The 21,358-nt window shown below is 37.0% G+C and overlaps 1 protein-coding gene and 1 non-coding gene across 4 annotated transcripts in view; one reads left to right on the top strand and one right to left on the bottom strand.

Moving 5' to 3' along the window:
* Slc25a17 (solute carrier family 25 member 17) overlaps positions 1-12,901 on the top strand; it is a 45,525-nt gene extending 32,624 nt beyond the window's left edge. For 2 of the 3 annotated variants that reach the window (XM_076855208.2, XM_076855207.2), the window contains exons 5-9: positions 3,703-3,819; positions 5,440-5,585; positions 5,669-5,764; positions 8,487-8,569; positions 12,037-12,901. In XM_076855208.2, coding sequence (XP_076711323.1) covers positions 3,703-3,819; positions 5,440-5,585; positions 5,669-5,764; positions 8,487-8,569; positions 12,037-12,184 — 590 coding nt within the window. In that variant the 3' untranslated portion in view covers positions 12,185-12,901. The remainder of the gene's footprint in view (positions 1-3,702; positions 3,820-5,439; positions 5,586-5,668; positions 5,765-8,486; positions 8,570-12,036) is intronic. The other variant, XM_076855209.2, reaches the window with a different exon arrangement.
* An 8,027-nt stretch (positions 12,902-20,928) lies between these two features.
* On the bottom strand, positions 20,929-20,999 carry Trnaa-ggc (transfer RNA alanine (anticodon GGC)). Its single transcript has one exon. It is a non-coding gene; the product is annotated as a tRNA-Ala (tRNA).
* Positions 21,000-21,358: the final 359 nt, after the last annotated feature.

Raw genomic sequence — 21,358 nt, 5'->3', positions numbered from 1 at the left:
AAAGGTAAAATGAAGACAGTAGATTTACAGGAGAAAAGGGTTAGGGGAAATCTGAGGAGAGTGATAACCCAGTAACTCAATGAGCTTTAGATGCCCATATACCCTCAAATTGGGCACCCTGATATGACAATTATCTTAAACTAGAGGCCCTTGGAGACCAGCAGATGCTGGAAAAGGCTTCATTCTGATGTGTCCTTATCTGCCTAAAGATCAAACTCACCAAAAAGAAAAATGATTGCCTCTTCTCAGAGGAGAAGGGTATTTTTGAGGGCTAGGAAATATATTAGGGAGAATGAATGGACTTAGAGACCAAACCGTGTTTTGTAAATGGCTCTCTTTAAAAATTGAGTGGAACTGGAAAACAGACAATAAATAGCTTGTGACAAAGTCTATCCAGGTATGGTAACATTCATCCTCACTTTCAGCTAATGTAACCTCAGGGAGAAGAGGAGAGGCAATCATTTTTCTTTTTGGTGGGTTTGGTCTTTAGGCAGATAAGGACACATCAGAATGAAGTCTTTTCCAGCATCTGCTGGTCTCCAAGGGCCTCTAGTTTAAGATAATTGTCATAACAAATTTGAGGGTGATAGTTCCTGGACTTCTTCACCTGAATCAGTGAGTAGTTTTAGTGTACTCATTACCATTCTTCCTCTTCTTAATTTTGGTTCTGTTTTCTTGAAAATGGTTTTATTTAAAAAAAAAAAAATAGAATCATAGACATTCAAATTAGAAGAAAAATAATCTACTCCCCTTAGGTAAATGAAGTTCTTTTTGGCATTCCCTTCTGGGAGCCGATTGGAACTGGCAAGAGTTTTTATATAGCTCACAAATAAGTAGCTTTCTTTATCCTTCCAGCCTGTCATGCATTATTAAGTGCTAGAATTAGTAGTCATAAATAGTTTGTGGCTTATTTCTCCTTTGTGGAATGTTGTCATTTGCTTGATTATATAAGTTGCAAATTTTACTAAAATTTTGGATCCTCAAGTATTTTGAGTATCTTCCCAGAATTCATAAAATTGTAGTGGTTAAAAAGCATCTCTCCACCTGTTTTGACTTAGAGGATGAAAAAAGTACTTGAACTTCTCAGACAAAAAGCTTTGACATACAAAATGTTTTTGTAGAGACTTTATATGCTCTCATGCAGTGCACTTTGTGCTTGAGGTTTTCCTTAGAGTCCTTTCAGTCTTGCAGCTGTGTTAATGATGGGGACATGAAAGCAGAATATTAAAACTAGTTAAATCTTAATCTTGGCTGCACTGTTTTGTTTTTAGTTATGGATGGATATAATACCTTTATTTATTTAGTTATTTATTATGTGCTGTTGAGAATTGAACCTAGTGCCTCACATATACTAAGCCAATGTTTTAAGGAAATTTTGAATCCTAAAGAATTTGTTTAATGGTCATCATATTTTATTTGTTTTGAAAGGCATGCATGTTATTTCTTTCTGTAATATTCATTGTGAGCTCTAGTTGTGACCTCTCCTCTCTTCCTTTTGTCTCTTTCTCTTCTACCATTGCAGGGGATTGAATCCAAGGCTTTACACATGCTAGGCAAGTGTTTTACCCCTGAGTAATATCCCTGGCACTTACCTTTAATTTAAAAAAAAGAAAGAAAGAAAAAAAATTGCAGTAGACTGCTCAGTAGCATTTTCCAGCCTGATTTTTCTAGCTTGTTTGTCTCTGTCAAGTGAAGTATATGTTGCATTGAATAGGAATCAATTCTAAACTCCAGGCGATAGGCATGTATTGATACCCTTCTATCTTGACCTCTGGGATGCTGGTGCTAAGACCAGCAAGAACCCTTTTAGTAAGGTTTATTCAGATTATGATCAATGTCCAAAGTGACAACATATGAATATATTAAATCATAACTAAAAATAACTTCTTGGTGTTATGTGAATCTAAAAAAAAATAACAAATATAACTTATAAAATTATTTGTTCATGTCTTTTTTTTTAAGAGAGAGAGAGAGAGATGAGAGAGAGAGAGAATTTTAATATTTATTTATTTATTTTAGTTCTTGGCGGACACAACATCTTTGTTTGTATGTGGTGCTGAGGATCGAACCCGGACTGCACGCATGCCAGGCAAGCGCGCTACCACTTGAGCCACATCCCCAGCCCTGTTCATGTCTTTTGAGAAATAACATATTTCTTCATGCTCCTAAGAGATAGGTAGAAAAATATCTTACTTTTATAACTATCTGCAAAAAATATTAAATTTGAATCTCTTGGCCATTTCACCAGATGAATTCTTGGCCAAACTGTGTCTTCTTCACCATATATTTTTAGATTCCTTAAATCGAGGCATTCCTTCTTGGGCTGGGGATGTGGCTTAGTCGGTGGCAGAGCGCTTGCCTGGCACATGTGAGGCACTGTGTTCGATCCTTAGCACCACATAAAAAAATAAACAAATAAAATAAAGTCATGCTCTCCATATGCAACTACCAAAAAAATTTTTCTAAAAAGCGTTCTTCTTCAATTGGTTTAAATGACTTTTTATAAAAGAAACTATCTCTTCTTTAGGATTGTGCTTCTTAGTTCTTTAGAATTTAACTAGAGCCACATAGCTTTATATGTGTGTGTTTGCAGAGTTTATACCTTGGTTAACATATTAATAAAATATATTTCATGTGTCAGGCACTTTGTTACAATTTTGTATGGTATTTTTTATTAATCATTTCAGGACTGATGAGGAACATTTTAATATCTCAAGATGGTCTTAAGTTGGGACCATGTGTTTTCAAAAAAGAAGCACCTGACTCATTGTATTGTTCTACTCTGAGGCAGCCTTGGGGTGCCAAGGTCCATCTTTATGCTTGTAAGAATCATGATGCTTGTGAAACTATTTCGGGTGTTTTGTGACACTTTATAACTGCTGCTTGCCTGCCTGTCCTAATTCTCTAAGGGGTGAGAACTCTACTGTGAGCTTCTAGTCCCTGCTGCAGCACTTTGAGAAGTCACCACTTTCTCCTACCTGTTAACTATTGTGCCAGATCCATACTCACTTTAAACCATGTGAGCTACTTATGTGAGAGTTGTCAGTTCTGCTTTCTCTGATATTGTCAGGAATGAGCATGTTTATCAATGATCCACTTTTTTCTCTCTTAAGCTGTTATTTAGAAATTTTATTTAAAACTAGATCAAGGACTAAGGCTGTAACTCAGTGGTAGAGCGCTTGCTTAGCATGCATGAGGCACTGGATTCGATCCTCAGCACCACATAAAAGTAAACAAATAAAATAAAGGCATTCTGTTCATCTACAACTAATTTAAAAAAAAAAAACTAGATCAAAATTACTACCTTGTTCTTGGTTTTGTTTCCTTTTCTTTTTGTGGTGCTTGGAATTGAACTTGGGGCCTTGCTGATGCTAGAGAAGTGTTCTACCATTGAGTTATATGCTCAGCCCCAAAGTACTACTTCAGTGTTATAAAAATGGAAAATGATTGCTTCTCTACAAGTAAGGAAACTCACTTCTATCTTCATATGAAAAGGTGCTGCTGCCAACCATTTTGCTACCAGCAAGGCTTCCAGATTGCTTCTAATAGTAGTGGCATGCATTGTACCCTGGCACAAAGATAGTCCTTATGTGACATCAGAGAGGCAGGATATAAATGGAATAGTGGTATATAGCTTTAAGATAGCAAAGCTTAGTGGGTTACATTTTACTTTCCCTTTTTCTCGGCCTCTTTCTTTTTAAGGAGTGGTGAATGTGTTGCTAACAACTCCACTCTGGGTGGTAAACACCAGGCTGAAGCTGCAAGGGGCCAAATTTCGAAATGAAGACATTGTACCAACCAACTACAAAGGCATTATCGGTAAGTGTCCCTTAGCTGTGTTCCTATTCAAGGGTTTGTCTCTCTCTTTGTATCCGTAATATATTGCCACAGTAAGTCTATATAACAGACAATCTCAAGTCCCAGCCATTACTAGTAAGCATTTGTTAGCTCATGTGTGTGTGAGTTGACAGGAATTTGACTCTTGTAGGAAGACCCCAGATGAGAGTCTTAGCTTTACATGTCTCCCCTTTTCCTGGGACTAGCCTTGAACAAATTCTTCTCATGGCAATGGCAAAAATGCAAGAGGACAAACCCAGAGACAGGGGCATATTTTAAGCCCCTATTTGCCTCTTACATGCATAATAGCCAAAAAATATATGGCCAAGCTCTAGCCCAAGACATTTGATAGACTTCTCTAAGTCTACCACTCCTAAGGAGTATACATAGGAGGTAATTTTAAAACAAATCAAAGGGGCTGGGTGGATATAGCTCAGTCCGTAGAATGCTTGCCTGAGGACTTGCCTGATTCCCATGCATGAGGCCCTGGGTTCAATCCCCAGCCCCACAAAAATAAAACAAAACAAAAACAAACAGGACTTTGTACCACTGAGCTACACCCCTAAAACAAATAAATTTGTATTGTCCTTTTTTTCTCTAGTGTCTTTGAATGAAGATACTAGATTAATTTCTGATGTCTTTGAGCTTCTGTTCTTTAATAGTACCACATTGCCAGGTTCTTCTTTCTCATATCTCTCTTTGTATCAAGATCAATAGTGGTGGTGGTGGTAGTAGTAGTAGTGGTCTTCTTTTTCTTCTCTTCCCCCTCTTCCCCTTCCTCCCTCTCTCCCTCTTTTCTCCTGCTCATCTCCCTTTTTCTTCTTTTTGTTTGTTTATTTTGTTGGTACTGAGGATTAAACTCAGGGGTACTTTGCCACTGAGTTTTGTTTTTGTTTTTGTTTTTTGAGACCATTCTCTCTAAGTTGCCCCCAGCCTGTCCTTGAACTTGGGATCCTCCTGTGTGAGCTTCCCAAGTTGCTGGGATTGTAGCATGCACTTGGCAAGAACGGTAGTTTTCTTATAAGTCAAATCTTTTGTAATGGACTCCAGGAAAAGATTTTATTATTTTTAATACTGAAACTGTTTTAAAACATAGATTATCAGTTCACAAATCTGTATAATACAGAGTTTTTTAGTGTTGGTGAAAATTTGACATTCTAACCCCAAATTGTCAGGAACAACAGTTTGGTCACTCAGCACCTTGGTGGCTCTGTGTCTGATTATTATCAAAAAGTAGTTAACCAGTGAACTTGCACCTAAAATGTGATTATAAGAAAGAACTCTTCGGGCTGGGGTTGTGGCTCAGTGGTAGAGTACTTGCCTAGCCTGTGTGAGGCACTGAGTTCAATCCTCACTACCACATAAAAATAAATAAATAAATAAAGGTATTGTGTTCATCTACAACTAAAACATTTTTTTAAAAAAGAGAAGGAACTCTTTTTTTTTCTTCTTTTTTTTAATTAATTTTTATTGTAGGTTGTTCAAAAGAGAAGGAACTCTTAATAGAACCAGAATGATTTGTGTTCTGAGTTTATTTGAACAGTATCTTCTTTAGTTAGAGCATTGTCATCATGCTTTTCAAAAGCCTGATATCTTGTCTAGATGCTTTTCACCAGATAATTCGAGATGAAGGAATCTTGGCTTTATGGAATGGCACGTTTCCCTCCTTGCTGTTGGTCTTCAATCCCGCCATCCAATTTATGTTTTATGAAGGTTTAAAACGGCAGCTTTTAAAGAAACGGATGAAGGTAATTCCTGATTTTGAAAGCAGCCAAATAACCTCTGACATCCTCTTGTTGTTTGGATTGATGTGGTTTGTTTTGCTTTCTAGCTTTCTTCTTTGGATGTGTTCATTATTGGTGCAATAGCCAAAGCAATTGCCACCACAGCCACCTATCCCATGCAGACGATACAGTCAATTCTGAGGGTGAGTGCTAGGGTTCTCCCTGCGTTGAGTCAAACAATGTCTATGCAGCCTCTTTAATTAAAGCATTGTTAATAAAGCAATAATGCAGTCAGTTGGTATGACAGAGTATTCCCCATCCATTTTCCATTTGTTTGTTCTGCTAACCAAGTAGACTGTCATTTGGCTTCCTGTTTGGTTTAGAATGAAGTTTATTTTTACAATTTTTTAGATAACAAGGTATCTCAGAATGTGGGAAAAGATTCTTCATAGGCCTCAGGAAAGTTTGCTTCTTTCTCATTCAAGTTGATTTGCCTGGTACTCTACATATTATTCATTACAAAATCAGAGGTTAATTCCCTTAGTTCTTTCAGGAGGAATTGATGATTTGCTTTTCTGAGGCACTTTCAATTTCTGTTTTTTCTTACATTCAGTTATTTATCCATTCAAATGTTTATTAAGCACTCAGTTTGTGTGAGGAGTTGGGTATACAGTGGTGACTAAAATGGTCATAATTTCTGCCCTCATGGAGCTAGTGGAAGAGAGACTAAATAGGTAAACAAGTGAAATAAGCAGACAATTACGAATTTTTTATAAAGAGTTATTGAGGAAGTAAAGGGCATGTGCGACTTGGTGGAGAGGGCATAGTGAGGATCATCTTATATAGCTCAAATGGAGATGGTCTTCTCTGAGGAGGCATATTTTTTTTAAAATCAAGATGAAAGGGGGGCTGGGGATATAGCTCAGTTGGTAGAGTGCTTGCCTTGCATGCACAAGGTCCTGGGTTTCATCCCCAGCACCAAAAAAAAAAAAAAAAAAAGATAAAAGGGAAGGGGCTAGGAATATAGTTCAGTTAGTAGAGTGCTTGCCTTCCATGCAGATAAAGACCCAACCATGCAAGGAGCAGAGGAAAGTACATTCCAGGAATAGGGAATGTAATGTTCTCTTAGCTTGGTACATTTAAGGAACTGAAAGGAGGCTTCCATGACTGGAGAGTAGTTAGTCCAGGGTGGGATTGGAAAAGCAGCAGGGAAGCTAGAGATGAAGTGTAAGGAAAAGAATGTTATTCTCAGCACAATGGGTTAAGCTGGGTGATAATGTGACCTGATGTTCAATTCCTAAAGATTGCTTTGACTATCATGTAGGGAATTGAGAAGGTAGGGAGGCCATTTCAGTAATCCAGGTGAGAGAGAATGGTGGCCCAAATTGGGTGGCTGCAGTAGAGACAAGAGATTATGTTATAGGGCTGGGTCCTTCTAAGAAACTGAGCCAGCACAAAGACACATCTTCAAACCCCAGTTCATTAGACAAGATCAGAAAGATTTTAGACATGTTGCCCAGAGTAATATGCATGAGTTTATTAAAGGTATAGGAAAAAGGAAAGGGGAACATGCTCAAGGGAGAGAGTGGATATTCTCAGGGAGGAGAGGAATGGGGCTCCTCTCCTGCCTTCCAGTTTTATCCATCAGGCTTTCAAATCCTCATTGCCATGACAACTCTAAGCCACTTTGGCCCATGCTAACTGGCTCTAATTAGAACCTGTTCTTACAGATTTTGTGGTTAGGAAGAATTATCCTTTTCTCCCTGAGTTCTGGGATCTGGTCTGTGTAAGGATCACAAAACTCACCCCCTTCTGGATAACTTGTGTTCTTATTGGCATTTGGGGGCCTAAATTTCTCCTGCAGATAACAGTTTGCTGAGGAATGTACCATGTCCCATAGACTTAAGTCAGGCAGAGCTGTAGGTAAATTGCTTTTTAAAAGTAAAAGCATGTGGGGGTCAGCATAGTGGGCCCAATATAAAGAATTATTCCCTTTACCTCATGTTCCCACACTCATGTCTGTCTATCCCCTATCAATAGGATGTGAACAGATTCAAGATCTCTTGTGGGGGGCTGGGGATATAACTCAGTTGGTAGAGTGCTTGCTTGCATGCACAAGGCCCTGGGTTCAATCCCCAGCAACACACACACACACACACAAAAAAAAAGATCTCTTGTGGGGCTGCAGTTGTAGTTCAGTGGTTCAGCTCTTGCATAAGACCCTGGGTTTAGTCTACCAAAAAAAAAAAGAAAGATCTATTTGCAGAGAACATTCAAAGGACTTATTGCTAGATAAAATGAAGGTGGTAGAGACTATTTCATAGATAAAATGAAGGTGGTAGAGACTATTTCAATTGAAAGTATTTTTGCTAATGATTATTTTTAAACTGGTACTTAATAGAATTTAGTAGCATTCACACAAATACATTTTAACATTTTTATAATATAACAATGTGAAGAGTACAGACTTGCAGAGGCTCTAGTTGGTTAATGTTTATCAGAACTTCTTAAAGAACTGGGAGTTAATGAACCATACCATTAATATCTAAATCATCATCTTGGGCATGTTTTGTGGTTTTTTTTTTTTTCTCTCTCTGGAGGTAGAATCTTCCCCATAATTCTCTAAAAGTGAAAACTCTTAGGACTGGGGCGTCTGGTTTAGTGGTGCATGTTTAGGTGGGTTCTATTCCCAGCACCAACAAAATTATGCTTGCTTTATTGAAAAATTCATTTTTATTTATTTCATCAAAATATTTTACTCATTTATTAAAAAATAGAGGATTGCTGAAATCTCTGGTACTAATTGGATATTTTTATTATTGTATATAAGACATTACTCCAGCATAGTTTCCTTTCTAGGTAGAAGTTTAGATAAAGGACGTAGAAATAAATAGTAATTATTTATCTTTGTTTTTCCTTCCTCAGTTTGGTCGTCATAGACTAAATCCAGAAAACAGAACCCTGGGAAGCCTACGGAATGTTCTCTATCTTCTTCACCAACGAGTCAAGTGAGCTTTATAGATGCTTCACATTCTGTCCCTCCTTTCTGCAGCCATTTCTGCCAGAGAGTTGTTGGATTTTCTTCTCTTACCCTTCTGCTGTGGCAGTGGCAGGCTCAGGCATTGTGTACTGTGCTCAGACATTTCTCAGTTTTAGGAACTTAGTGTAATTTGACATCATTGTGGGAGTTAAAAATATACAGAACTCCTTTAGAAAAGGAAACCTGCGGGATTGGAGGTGAGGCTTAGTGGTATAGTATGTTCTCAGCATGCATGAGGGCTTGGGTTCAATCTCTAGCACCAAAAACAAAGAAATACCGAAAAGGAACCCTGTAATCTAACATAGAGATCATTCTGCCTGAGTGCTGCTCCCATCTGTGGATATCCCATGACCTCTCTTAGGAATATTACTCTGCTTATAGAGCAGCAATAGTCCCATGAAGAGTAATGACAATGATGAAGGTGATAAAGCTAAGAATAGCTAACATTTTGAAGTGTTTGCCTCATGACTGACATTGAGCTAGATGCTCTATCATGGATAATCTCACCTAGTCTTAACAATAACTCTCTGTGCAGTAGAAATAGTCATTTCTGTTTCCTTTGAAGAAATTGATACTTAAGGAAGTCAAATCAGGGACCTCCTTTGAAGCAAAAGCTGCTCTAACTTTATTCTTGTTCCTCAACATAAGATGTTTTGAAAATAAATTTGTTACAAAAATAGAATATGCATAACATAAACAATAAAATCAAAGACAAAAGAATTGATACAAAGTGAAAAATAAATTTCATACCAAATGTGGGGAAGCATGTGGAGCATGCTGAACTTTCCTATGTTACTGATGGGAAAGTAGTATGGTCCAAATACTTTGTAAAATATTTTAGCATTTTTTTTTTTTAATTACGTATACCTACCATAGGACCCAGCCAATTCCATTTCAAGATACTTACCCAAGAGCAGTGAAAGCACATGTGCTTGTGTCTACTTGAACACAAATAAAGACTCACACACAAATGTTAATAGCTTTATTTGTAAGCTGTAAATGTCTGTCACTAGGTGAAAAATATACCCATGCTCTACTATATTCAAACAGTAGAAAACTACTCAGAAATAAAAAAAAAAAGAAGGAATTGTTGATTAATTAAACAATATGGAAGAATCCCATAATAATTTTGCTGAGTGAAAGAAGTCAGGCAAAAAATAATTCATACTAAATTATTCTACTTTTATAAAATTCTAGAAAATACTAACCTATGGTGCCCACTATTTTGAATGTTTGATGGTGTTTATGGATTTATACATAAAGTAAAATTCATTAAATTGAAGTCAGGTATACTTTGGTAAAAGTTGTAAGTACGTAGATATAGATAGATAGATAGATAGATAGATATAGTTATATATATACACACACACACACACATATACATACATATATACATATATATATATATATATAATCCCTGTTTTCCCTCTCACCTTATCCCTTTTCCAAGAGGAAGACACTGTTAACATTGGTGTATACATTTCAGAATATTTTTAAGGCATATATTTGCAGCTTGCCTTTTTGTAAACTTTATATCATAAACATCTCTTCACATTGGTATCTGTAGACTTACTTTTTGTAGTAACTGTCTAGTTTCCTATTACATAATATGCCATGATTTATTTGCCAGTACACTTATTGATGGATATTTAAGTTGTTTCCAGGCTTTTTCCTTTACGAACATTGTTGAATGAACAGCCATAAATTTACGTTTGTACACCTGAATGAGTATAATTGTAGAGAAAATTTCTTTATATGAAATTACCTGATTAAGGAATTTGAACGTACAAAATTTTGACATTTTATTATTTTGAATTTTAAAATTTAGACAGTGTCAAGTCCCCCCTAAAATGATACCGAGTTCTATTTCTACCAGCATTGGGAGAGTTAAGAAAGTTGTAGTTATTTTAGAGTATTATAAAAAAGTGGTAACAAATGAAAGTCTATGAGGCTATATAGTTTAAAATCCAGTGTGTTTTCACATTTATCTTACTTGGTTCTCACTCAACCTTATAGATGTGGAAGGTGATTATATTCCTGTTTTGTAGATCAGAAAACAGATTTAGAGAAAGAAAGTGACTTGTCCAACACCAAACAGATGCAGAGCCAGATGTTCAAACTCAAGCTCAATAAACAATTAGGAATAATTGAATAAATGAAGAGCTTTCATTCTGTTCATTAGAATGTTCTGCACTGAGAAGAGTACCTCTACCATCCAGTAGACATGCCAGTGGCTGCATGTAACTGTTGAGTGTTGAAGATATTCCCAGTGCAACTGAGATACTGCATTTTTAATTTTTAAAAAATTTAAGTACCATATATGGCTAGTGGCTACTACAACAGATAATGCAGTACACCATGCCAGGCCTCTCTAACCTTTTATGTGGTTAAGAATCCCCTCTGGGGATTGGTGATCTATGTACCTAAACAAACCCTGGCTTTTCTGACATGGTGGATTTCATCTTGAGAGGCACGGAAATGGAATTTCTTGGGTTTCTTGGAGTAACATAATTCAAGTTAGTCAGTAAACCAGGATTTCATGGGCCAGGTCTGTTTCTACACAGCAAATAAATAAAATATAGTAATAGGTTCTGAGTGGGGCACTTGATTAATTTTAGTTTCTTGATCTGCATTTTATATACAGCCCTGGAATAACTGATGAACTAGCATGACATTAATTCACTCTCAACAAATAGCTTTGGGAGGTCACTTGCTCTGATTTCCTGGTTCTGGCATTTTTCTCTGAGTAATTTTTAAGGGCTGGTCCTCAGACTGGCATCATCATCCTCATCACCTGGGAGCTTTTTAGAAATGCAACCTCTTGAGTCTCATCCCAAACTTAATGAATCAGAAACTCTGGGAATGGACCCAGCAATCTGATTTAACCAGCCCTTCAAATGATTCAGATGCTTCCTAAATTTGAGAACCACTGAACTAAAGGATGAAATGTATGGAAAGTCTAAGAACCAGATAGCTTTGATTTCTCTTTCTTTAGTTCTATTGATGCTAAATGATCTAAGCCAATTGGCAGCTTTCCTACCACTTAGGACTGTTAAGTTGAAATAACAGAGTTGGGAGACTGTTAAATTTAAAAGTTTTTAGGTCTCAGATTTTGGTACTAAGATGTTTTTAGGAGATTTCAGGATCTCTCTCCGTTTAGTGGGATAATGCCAGCCTTCTGATGATGAATGATAACTATAAAGACCAACTATTGATAGCTCATGAATATTCAACTTTATCAGTCCCCAAATGCCTTTAAAGCTAAGAAGTACTTTGACAATGGAAGTCTGGGGTTAAAATCTAAATACTCCATTGCTTGTTTTGATTCTAAGGGGAAAAAAACTTTCAAAGTAGCTGTCAGGGTAGCTTGTTTCTCTGATACAGGAGTTGACTTTGATGGAGAAAACCTGTTTGTTCCAATCTCTTTCCTTTTAGGCGCTTTGGAATAATGGGACTCTACAAAGGCCTTGAAGCCAAACTGCTACAGACTGTTCTCACGGCTGCTCTCATGTTCCTTGTTTATGAGAAACTGACAGCTGCTACCTTCACCATTATGGGGCTGAAGAGTGCTCGCAAGCACTGAGATGCTTGGCACAGGAAAGTACAGAGATGCTACCCTTCCAAGTGACAAGAAGTGATTCTCCTTTCTTCTCCTTTCACTCTGGCATCTGCAACTACAAAGGTTTTTCATTGGCTGTGAAAGCATCAAAGGGCACCCTTGAAGTATAACCAGCCGGATCTATTGCCAACTTGATTTTTACAATGACTGGTTGGATTTGGGGGTGGAAATTGAATTAATATCAAAAGAAAACATTATCGAAAACCTAAAAATAAAAGTTGGGGTGTTTGTTGGGTTTCTTAAGGGAAAAGGACTATTATTCTCATATGTAATCTTTCCCATCCAAAGTTAAATATACCAGATGTTGTCTTTTCCTGAACTCTCCTAGGTTCTAGGACAAATTCAATGACATATAATTTTCTTCAGATGCTTTTATATGTCTTAATCTTGGTATTTCCTTACCAAAAATGTTATGGCTCTTCCAAGGGCGTGACTTTATTTTTGTTGGGCTTTTTCCCCCCCTGCTTAAGGAGAGTTACATGAGCTATTTATTTTGTGGGGAAATGAACATTGTTAATCCCAAATGGTTCTCTCTTACAGACTATTTGTAAACATCACTTATTAATTAGTGTTTGACATAATTTTTAAAGATTTATTTTGAATCAATTTTCATTAAAGTTTTATGTCCATTCATATAAGCCCCAATCAGTCAAGCCCTAATAAATTGTCAGCACAAAAAGATGTTCTTGGCAGTTGCTCTTTATTAAGATTTTACATTGGATGTGCAGCCTGTAGTAAAAAATCACAAAAAAAAGGAGGGGGAGCAAATACCTTGTGTAGTCAACAGAATATTCTCTCCTTTTATAGACTCTGGGTGAAATCTGTATATTTTGAGAAATATCCAATAAGGTTATTTTTATTTGGAAAAGTCCCTTGGAGACTTCCTGTTCAAACTGTGATCCATCAAACAGGAGCATTCTAGCTGAGAGCTTGTTGGATTTACAGCTCAGCCTTCTAAACCCCTTTCTACAGTTGAATGAGGACCCAATGATCCATATTTACATTAAAGTTCCAGAAACATTAGGGCCCCGGCCCAGCAGAAGATGGTATTGGTTTCAATTATAGAAACCAAGATAAAGATTTTTCTCCAAGAAAGCTGGATTAATATGTGAAGACGACTTCTGAACAGTCTATGAGTCTCAGGTCATCATTTGCTTTCCCTTCAGAGCGTGTAGCTAGTAGATTTAGACATCCCAAGCAAAAAGGAAATTTTCTTGATATTGGTAGAATAACTCTTTGGATTCCTACGACATAGTTTTTGTCCTTGTAACAAAATGATAGGTGTTTTATCATAAGTTTATGAATTCGGTCAGAGGGAGTAATAGTGATGTGTCAGTGGACCTCGGTGTTTAGATCAGGTTTTTTTTTTTGTTTTTTTTAAGAGACAGAGAATTTTCTTTAATCTTTATTTTTTAGTTTTCGGCGGATACAACATCTTTCTTTGTATGTGGTGCTGAGGATCGAACCCGGGCCACATGCATGCCAGGCTAGTACGCTACTGCTTGAGCCATATCCCCCAGCCCCTAGATCAGTTTTGAGAGTGAAAATTTCTCTTGTTTTCCCTCCTTGATCCCTGTGGTAATTTCAAAATATGTGATTATTAGACTAGTACTAATTGAAAGAGCATAGTATTGTTCTAGAAAACAAGAATTAGAAGGAACTAGACTGAATATTTGTTCTGTATTTAAGCCAAAGAATTGAAGACAAAGTTAGCCCCATCACTACTTTTAATTTTACTTTAAGGTTTGTGAGTGTCTATGGGGGGTCTTAGGTAGAAGCATAAAACTATTATTTTGTCTTCTATGCAGTAGGAGAGTGATTATTCTCTTCACTTTGAAACTTTTTGAGCTCAGAGTATTATGGATTGGTATGTTAGAGTAACTTAGAACCCAAAATATATAGCTATATTAGATGTTCCTGATGTGAGAATGTACTTGATGTTTCCTTTTTTCTGAATTTATGAGAGAGCAATTTAATATTGAGATTTTGTGTTCCTTGTGGAAGCTTATAGAATCAGTAGTTCAAACTAGGCAAACTAGGTAATAACTACCTTTGATAAATAATAACTTGATTGAGAAAATTAAAGAACTCTAAAGTTCATACTAGGAAAATGGAGTTTTTTGGGTTTGGGTGTTTTTTTTTTTTTTCCCTCTGACAGTTTTTCTAGAATATAGAGGATTAATACCTTAGGGATTACATTAATGTTGCTGCAGTAGAAAATTTAATTTCTGTAAGTATTTAATCTCTGTTTGAAGTGGACACTGTAATACTTCGCCCTTTACTATTCTACAATTAACTTTGAAATGTAAAAATAGGATTTACCATAAGAAGAACATAAGCAGTGGGAGTTAGAAATCTTGGGTTTTATTCCCAGTTTTATCAGTGAATGGAAATGATGTCATCTTTCCTGTGCTTCAGCTTTGAAAAGTGGAAATAATAATATTCACTACCCACTTCAGAGGGTACATGGAGCTAATTATGTCAGCTAAATCCCTTTGCAATCATTGGAGTTGGGGAAGATCTGAGTGAAGCTTGGCAGTGCTCAGATTTATATAGCAATTTCCTTTCACAAAGCTTCTACATTTTCCTTGTTTTATAATCCCAGTATCTCTGTGAGATAGGCAGGGACAAGTAGCAGTATCCCCATTTAATTAACAAGGAATTGAGACTGGCTTGTTGAGTCTGGTATAAGATTAAGAGTATGGGTTCTGAAATTAGACCTCATTCAAACTTTGGCTTTATTCCTTACCAGCTCTGGGATCAAAGCCATTCATGAACTATTAGAAGAGTCATTTTCCTTAACTGTAGAATAGAGATCATGATAAAACTAGTTCATGGGGTGATTTGAAGGATTAAATGAGGTCACACACATAAATTACTTAGCACAGTGCTTGCCACGTGAGAAGAGCTAGATAAATATTAGCAGTGACTATTATTATTGTTATTGATTAGGAATACAGCTATTTGAGTAGATGTAACTAGTCAAGTGGAAGACACTCTAGATTTTGAGCCAGACCTGGTTGCCACAGATAAATCAAATTTAACCTTTGTGAGCCTCTGTGTCTTCCACTATCAAACAGAAATGATTACTTTTCAGGTTAGGAATGTAGCTCAGTCATGGAGCACTTGCCTACCATGTGGGAGGTCCTGGGTTCTATCCTCAGCACCATACAAAAAAGATTACTTTTTAGGGCTGTTCTGAGGATTAAAGAGGGTCGGGGGAAGCATCTGGCACAATATTTGACATATATGTGCTTAATAAATGCTGTTTGAACCAAGAAAACCACTGTTTTTCTGTGGGGCAGCTTTTCCTCTTTCCATTGGTTTTAATTGTGAATATTTTTTTTTTTTCTGGGAGGCTTTTGGTTTTATCTTCTCAAGAAAGAAGCCAAGTGCTATTTCAGCAGCACAAGTACTAAAATTGGGATGGTACAAAGAAAACTATAGCACAGCCCCTGTGTGACACACAGTTTCATCAAGTGTTCCATGTTTTTGATTCTAGGTTTTTGTTTTGTTTTTTGGACTGGAAAGAATAATGAGTGTAAAATGTTTATTTTAAGTAAATGGTAAAAAGCCAAAGAAAGTGATGATGAGAGAAGCTAAGTCCAGTAATTTTATATTTTATTCAATTTTTAAATTAAATCCTCCCGAAACTTATGTTAAACCTGAGTTACCTCTTTAAAAACCCCCTGTTCCTGCTGATGGGCAGAATCATAGCCTTCAGGACAGAAGTCTGCTAAAAAAACAATCAGTAAACATGAATTGATTCAATAGCAGAAAGTCAATCACTGGACAAGCTAGTGACTCACCTTGGCTTTTTGAAAAGCTCAGAACAGTGAACTTGAGGCCAAATACCACACATCTAAGGACAGCCTGGTGGGGAAATGACTTATCTGGCAGTACTGAATGTCACCAGTATACCACATACATAGGAAGGCTCATTTGTAGAATATTTATATATGCAATAAATGTGCCTGATTGAGACCTTACGGGCTTTTTACCACTGTCTAAATGAAAGGGCCCTGGGTTAGTGCTGATCTTTGTGGGGCATACTGGTAGCCCCTGAAAAGTATGTTCAGTAGAACTTAATGAGCAAGAAAAAAAGGTTTTCTGTGGCATGGGTGAGAGAAGAAAATTATCATTTAAAGACAGAGTGCAAAGGAAATTAGGAGTTGTGAGAGTCAGAAGGAGAGACAAGGCATCAGTGCCTGACGCAGCACTCAATGAGGAGATGTTCAAAAACTGACAGGTACACACAGGGCAGTGAACTGTAGAACCCACCAATGGAGTCCAATCTGTAAAGACGTTAATGGGAAGAAGTACTTTGAAATTAATTGTACTGCCCAAAAATAGGTAATGGAACTTCCATGAGTTGAATGCCAGTTGTAGTTGATCTGCACGCATCTTAATATCCTTGTAATAATTCCTAACTCATGGGGTTCATTCCCACTAGCGGATGAGGTGTCCAAGGCTTAAAGAGCAACATATGGACAGTCATGAATAGAAATCAGGAGTCAGAATTAAGCTGACTTTAAAACTTTTGCACTGCCACTCTACATCCTTCAGGTTCCTTAAAACCATCAAAGTCAGTGTGTAGCTCCCCTTTACATCCTAGGTGGGTATATGATTGATGACACACAGTAGTTTCTGTTAAGAACTATTAGTACTCCATTATGATACCACATGGCTCCAGGGAAGCCTGTGGCCTCTGTCCAAAGGTGACTCCTTGAATCCGTGCCATTTCGTGCCTTACTTATTACCTTTGTTTATGCTTTCTGGTCCAACAGGAATCTCTTCCTATTACTAGTGAATTCTTGCTCAGATCAGGCATCAGCTGTTCCTGGAGGCCTTTCTGGAACTTTTTTCCCCACCGATCCACACAGGCTTTTCTTTGTACTTCCATAGTATTTTTAAAAAATATTTTTTAGGGGCTGGGCATTTGGCTCAAGTGGTAGTGCGCTTGCCTGGCATGCATGCAACCCGGGTTTGATCCTCAGCAACACATACAAACAAAGTTGTTGTTGTGTCCGCCAAAAACTAAAATATAAATATTAAAAAATTCTCTCTCTCTCTCTCTCTCTTTCTCTTTCTCTTTCTCTCTCTTAAAAAAAAATTTTAATTGTAGATGAACACAATATTTTATTGATTTTTAGGTAGTGTTAAGAATCGAACCCAGTGCCTCACGTGTGCTAGGCAAGCACACTCTACCACTGAGCTACTGCCCCAGCTCTGAAGAATTGAGTTTTTTAAGTGGGGGAATGGGTCTTCATCAAGTAGTAGTCTTGTTCGTTATAGGCACCCAGTTGTTGGGTCTTTCTGGTTAAACACAGCATGCTGATTTTTCTCCACTCAGATTTATCTATTTGCTAATTAAGAGTTTACATGTGTTAGGTGTCTTGCACTCTGGTGTTTTCTTGGTTGATTATCAAGTTTTTTCCAGAATTTATTTCCATTAATTAGTGCACACTTTTTTGAAGTATATTTTATTTTGATAGTTAGATTTCTTAACCTTTAAGTACTCATTATTTTTTGCTTTAAAAGGAGACACCCAAATTATCTTCCCTAATGGTATCATCTAATAAATGTTCCTTGTATATATCATTCTTGTTTTGCTTTAGATTCTGTGAAACCCATTGGCAAAGTAGATTGCCAGCCTAATAGGTGGCTCCCTGTGTGGGTGCAGTATGGAGAGCCTTAGTAAATTACACATTCCTATTCCAAGAAAAATGTTCTGTTCTTGTATTCAAGGAGTCATTTTTCATTATCTACCATATCTAAGCACTATGCCAGTTGCTGGGATTATAAAGATAAATAATACTCAGTCTCTGCTCTCATCATTATTCAATATGGGAGTCAGAAACAACTTAGAATCTTAGAATTCTCCCTCTATTGAGTTCTGATGAAAAAAATGTAAATGTTCAGGAGTTGCTTTGGGAGTATGGGGAGGCCAGACCTACTCCATCTTGAACTTTGTGGTTAGAAGGTAACGTTTGAACTAGGAACACACTAAGTGTAGTGGGTAAAGGACTCTCTTATAAATAAACAACATTTGCAAATTGCTTTACTATCTCTACATTAAAATTAGATCCAAAAAAGCTTTTCAACCTAGATCCCTGGGTTAAACCCATGTTGAAATGGAGGAAAGGAAAGAGCCTTAGGGATTGAGAACCCTCAATTAGGGAGTAGAGTTACTAGAATTCCATCCTTAACAGTTTTGTCTATATTTAGACTTGGGTCTAAAGAAAGAAGGTGAGATCCTTTTGCTGTAAATTTTAAAATTTTTTAATTTGAAAAGTTGCTGAGGCTGGCCTCAAACTTGAAATCCTTCTGCCTCAGCCTCCCAAGTCACTGGGATTACAGGTGTGTACCACCATGCCCAGCTTAAGCAGATTTCTAGGGCTGGTTTTGTGGCTCAGTGGTAGAGCACTTGCCTAGCATGTGCAAGGCACTGGACTCCATTCTCAGTGCCACGAATAAATAAGTAAATAAATAAAATAAGTATCCAACAACAACTAATAAAATATTTAAAATATTTTTTAAAAAGAGTTTTGAAATCACACAGAACATGGTTTTAGTTCTGTGTCTGAAGATGGTCCAGTAAGAACAGTTTAGACTTACTCTGAATTACTGTTATTGTCAAGACTGACCACCTACTCTGCAATTTTTTTCTCCATCAATATAGAAATGTTGGGCTGGGGATGTGGCTCAAGCGGTAGCGCGCTCGCCTGGGTTCGATCCTCAGCACCACATACAAACAAAGATGTTGTGTCCACCGATAACTAAAAAATAAATATTAAAATTCTCTCTCTCTCTCTCTCCCTTTCTCACTCTCTCTTAAAAAAAAATATAGAAATGTTTACTTGAAAAATTCTTCTTAGCCTACTCAAAGTGTACTATTTTCCCAATTTTAAAAAATTGTGATAAAACATACAACATAACCATCCTAACTTTTTTTTTTTTCCTTTTGGTACTGGGGACTGAGCCCAGATGCACTTTACCATCCCCAGCCTTTTTTATTTTGAGACAGAGTCTTGCTAAGTTGCTTAGGGCCTCACTTAATTGCTAAGGCTGGCCTCAAACTCATGATCCTCCAGCCTCAGTCTCCCAAGTCACTGGGATTACAGGTTATACCACTGCACTCAGCTGAGTTTTTATCTGAATAAAATTTACCTTGCATTTGCTAGTGGATTAAAAATTATAAAAGCAGTGAAGGAGAATTTTTAAATTTTAATTTTTAAATTTTAATTTGTAATTAGCTTACAGGTACAGTATTTTTTTTTAATGCACTCTATTCTGTTGTGAGATTGTTATTATTTTTTAAGAGTTGGGGTCTCACTATATTATCCAAGGCAGGCCTCAAATTCTTAGACTCAAGTGATGGTCCTGCCTTGGCCTCCTATGTAGTTGGGAGTACATGCAGATCATTGCACCTGGGTCTTAATTACTTTTATTCTCTATAGCTAGGAAGTTGAGATACATATCTGGCTTAGGTCACATAGCAAAGGATTGGGAGTCTAAACTTCCTAACATTATGCTGAATAATCTCTCACTTGGTTCATGCTCCTTGGAGCATCTATATTTTCTAATTTGGCTTAAAAATTTTTAAAAATATTTATGTTTTTAGTTGTAGTTGGACACAATACCTTTATTCCGTTCATTTATTTTTATGTGATGCTGAGGATTGAACCCAGGGCTCCTGTGCATGCTAGGCAAGTGCCCTACCGCTGAGCCACAATCCCAGCCCCATGGTTTAAAATTTTTATATTAGCTTTAGACTTTTTTCTTACAAAAATAATGTAGTCATTTAAAGTTTTTCAGAAAATATAGAAAAATATTAAAGAAGGGCTGGGAATATAGCTCAGTTGATAGGGTGTTTGCTCGCATGCACAAAGCCCTGGGTTCAATCCCCAGCATCACACACAAAAAAAAGAAAGAAAAATATTAAAATGAGGTGTATGTGTGTGTTCCAGTATTCCTGGTGCCTAGAAATGATTACTAATATTTTATTGTATCTATTTCAAACTGTAACTTTTTCATCTCAAATATAATTTAATGTCAATAACTATGTGAAAATTTTAGTTGCTACATAGAATTGTATTATAATAATGTTTCATTATGCCAGGTGCGGGAGCGCATGCCTATAATCCCCATGGCTCAGGAGGCTGAGACAGGAGGGTTGCCAGTTCAAAGCCAGCCTCAGCAATGGCAAGACACTAAGCAACTCGGTGAGACTCTTCTCTAAGTAAAATACAAAAATAGGGCTGGGGATGTGGTCAAGTGCCCCTAAGTTCAGTACCCGCCCCCCAAAAATAATAATAATAATTGGATTCTTACTGATAGACTTCTAGATTGTTTCCATGGGTTTTTTGTTTGTTTGTTTGTTTTGCTATTATAAATAGTGTAGTGATAAAATCCTTAATGTATGTATCTTTTTATACTTTTCTGATTATCTCTTTTTTTCAAATTTTGTGTTGTGGATGGACACAACACATTTATTTTATCTTTTATTTTTTTTAATGTGGTACCAAGGATTGAACCCAATGCCTCACACATGCTAGGCAAGTGCTGTAGCACTGAGCCACAACCCCAGCCCTTCTGATTACTTCTTTAAGAAAATTTTCTAGGAATGTGGTTCCTGGGTCAAAGCGTTTGCCTACTATAATGTTATTTATTAAACTAAAATACTATCCTATCCAGTACCCAACCTGGGCCAGTGCTGGGGATTGAACCCAGGGCCTTGTGCATGCCAGGCACATACTGTACCACTGAGCTACACCTCTAAGTCTATCTAGTCTTTTATGTTCTTTGTCACTTTGGACATTTTCTTTCTCTTCACCTCCGCTTGGCAAACTGCGGGAGAAATTACATGCTGAGTAGTTTAGGGAAGAAGAGTATGGTGTTCCAAGAACTGGGTTAAATGCTCTACTTTCATTTAATTCTTGCAACAGTCTACAAAATACAGTTAGATTAGGCTTACTAAAAGTGTTACACGAATCTGCAGCTGATACTTTTCTCCCAGCAGGTAGCTGTGATATCACACACTAAGAATAATAACTGTCACCAGGCACAGTGGTACTCTCCTGTAATCCCAGTGACCTGGGAGGCTGGGATTGCAGGTCCAAGGCCAGCCTCAGTAAT

The sequence above is a fragment of the Callospermophilus lateralis genome, chromosome 4, assembly GCF_048772815.1.
Source record: "Callospermophilus lateralis isolate mCalLat2 chromosome 4, mCalLat2.hap1, whole genome shotgun sequence".
NCBI classification, from domain to species: Eukaryota; Metazoa; Chordata; class Mammalia; order Rodentia; family Sciuridae; genus Callospermophilus; species Callospermophilus lateralis.
This window is presented reverse-complemented; position numbering and strand designations above follow the sequence as displayed.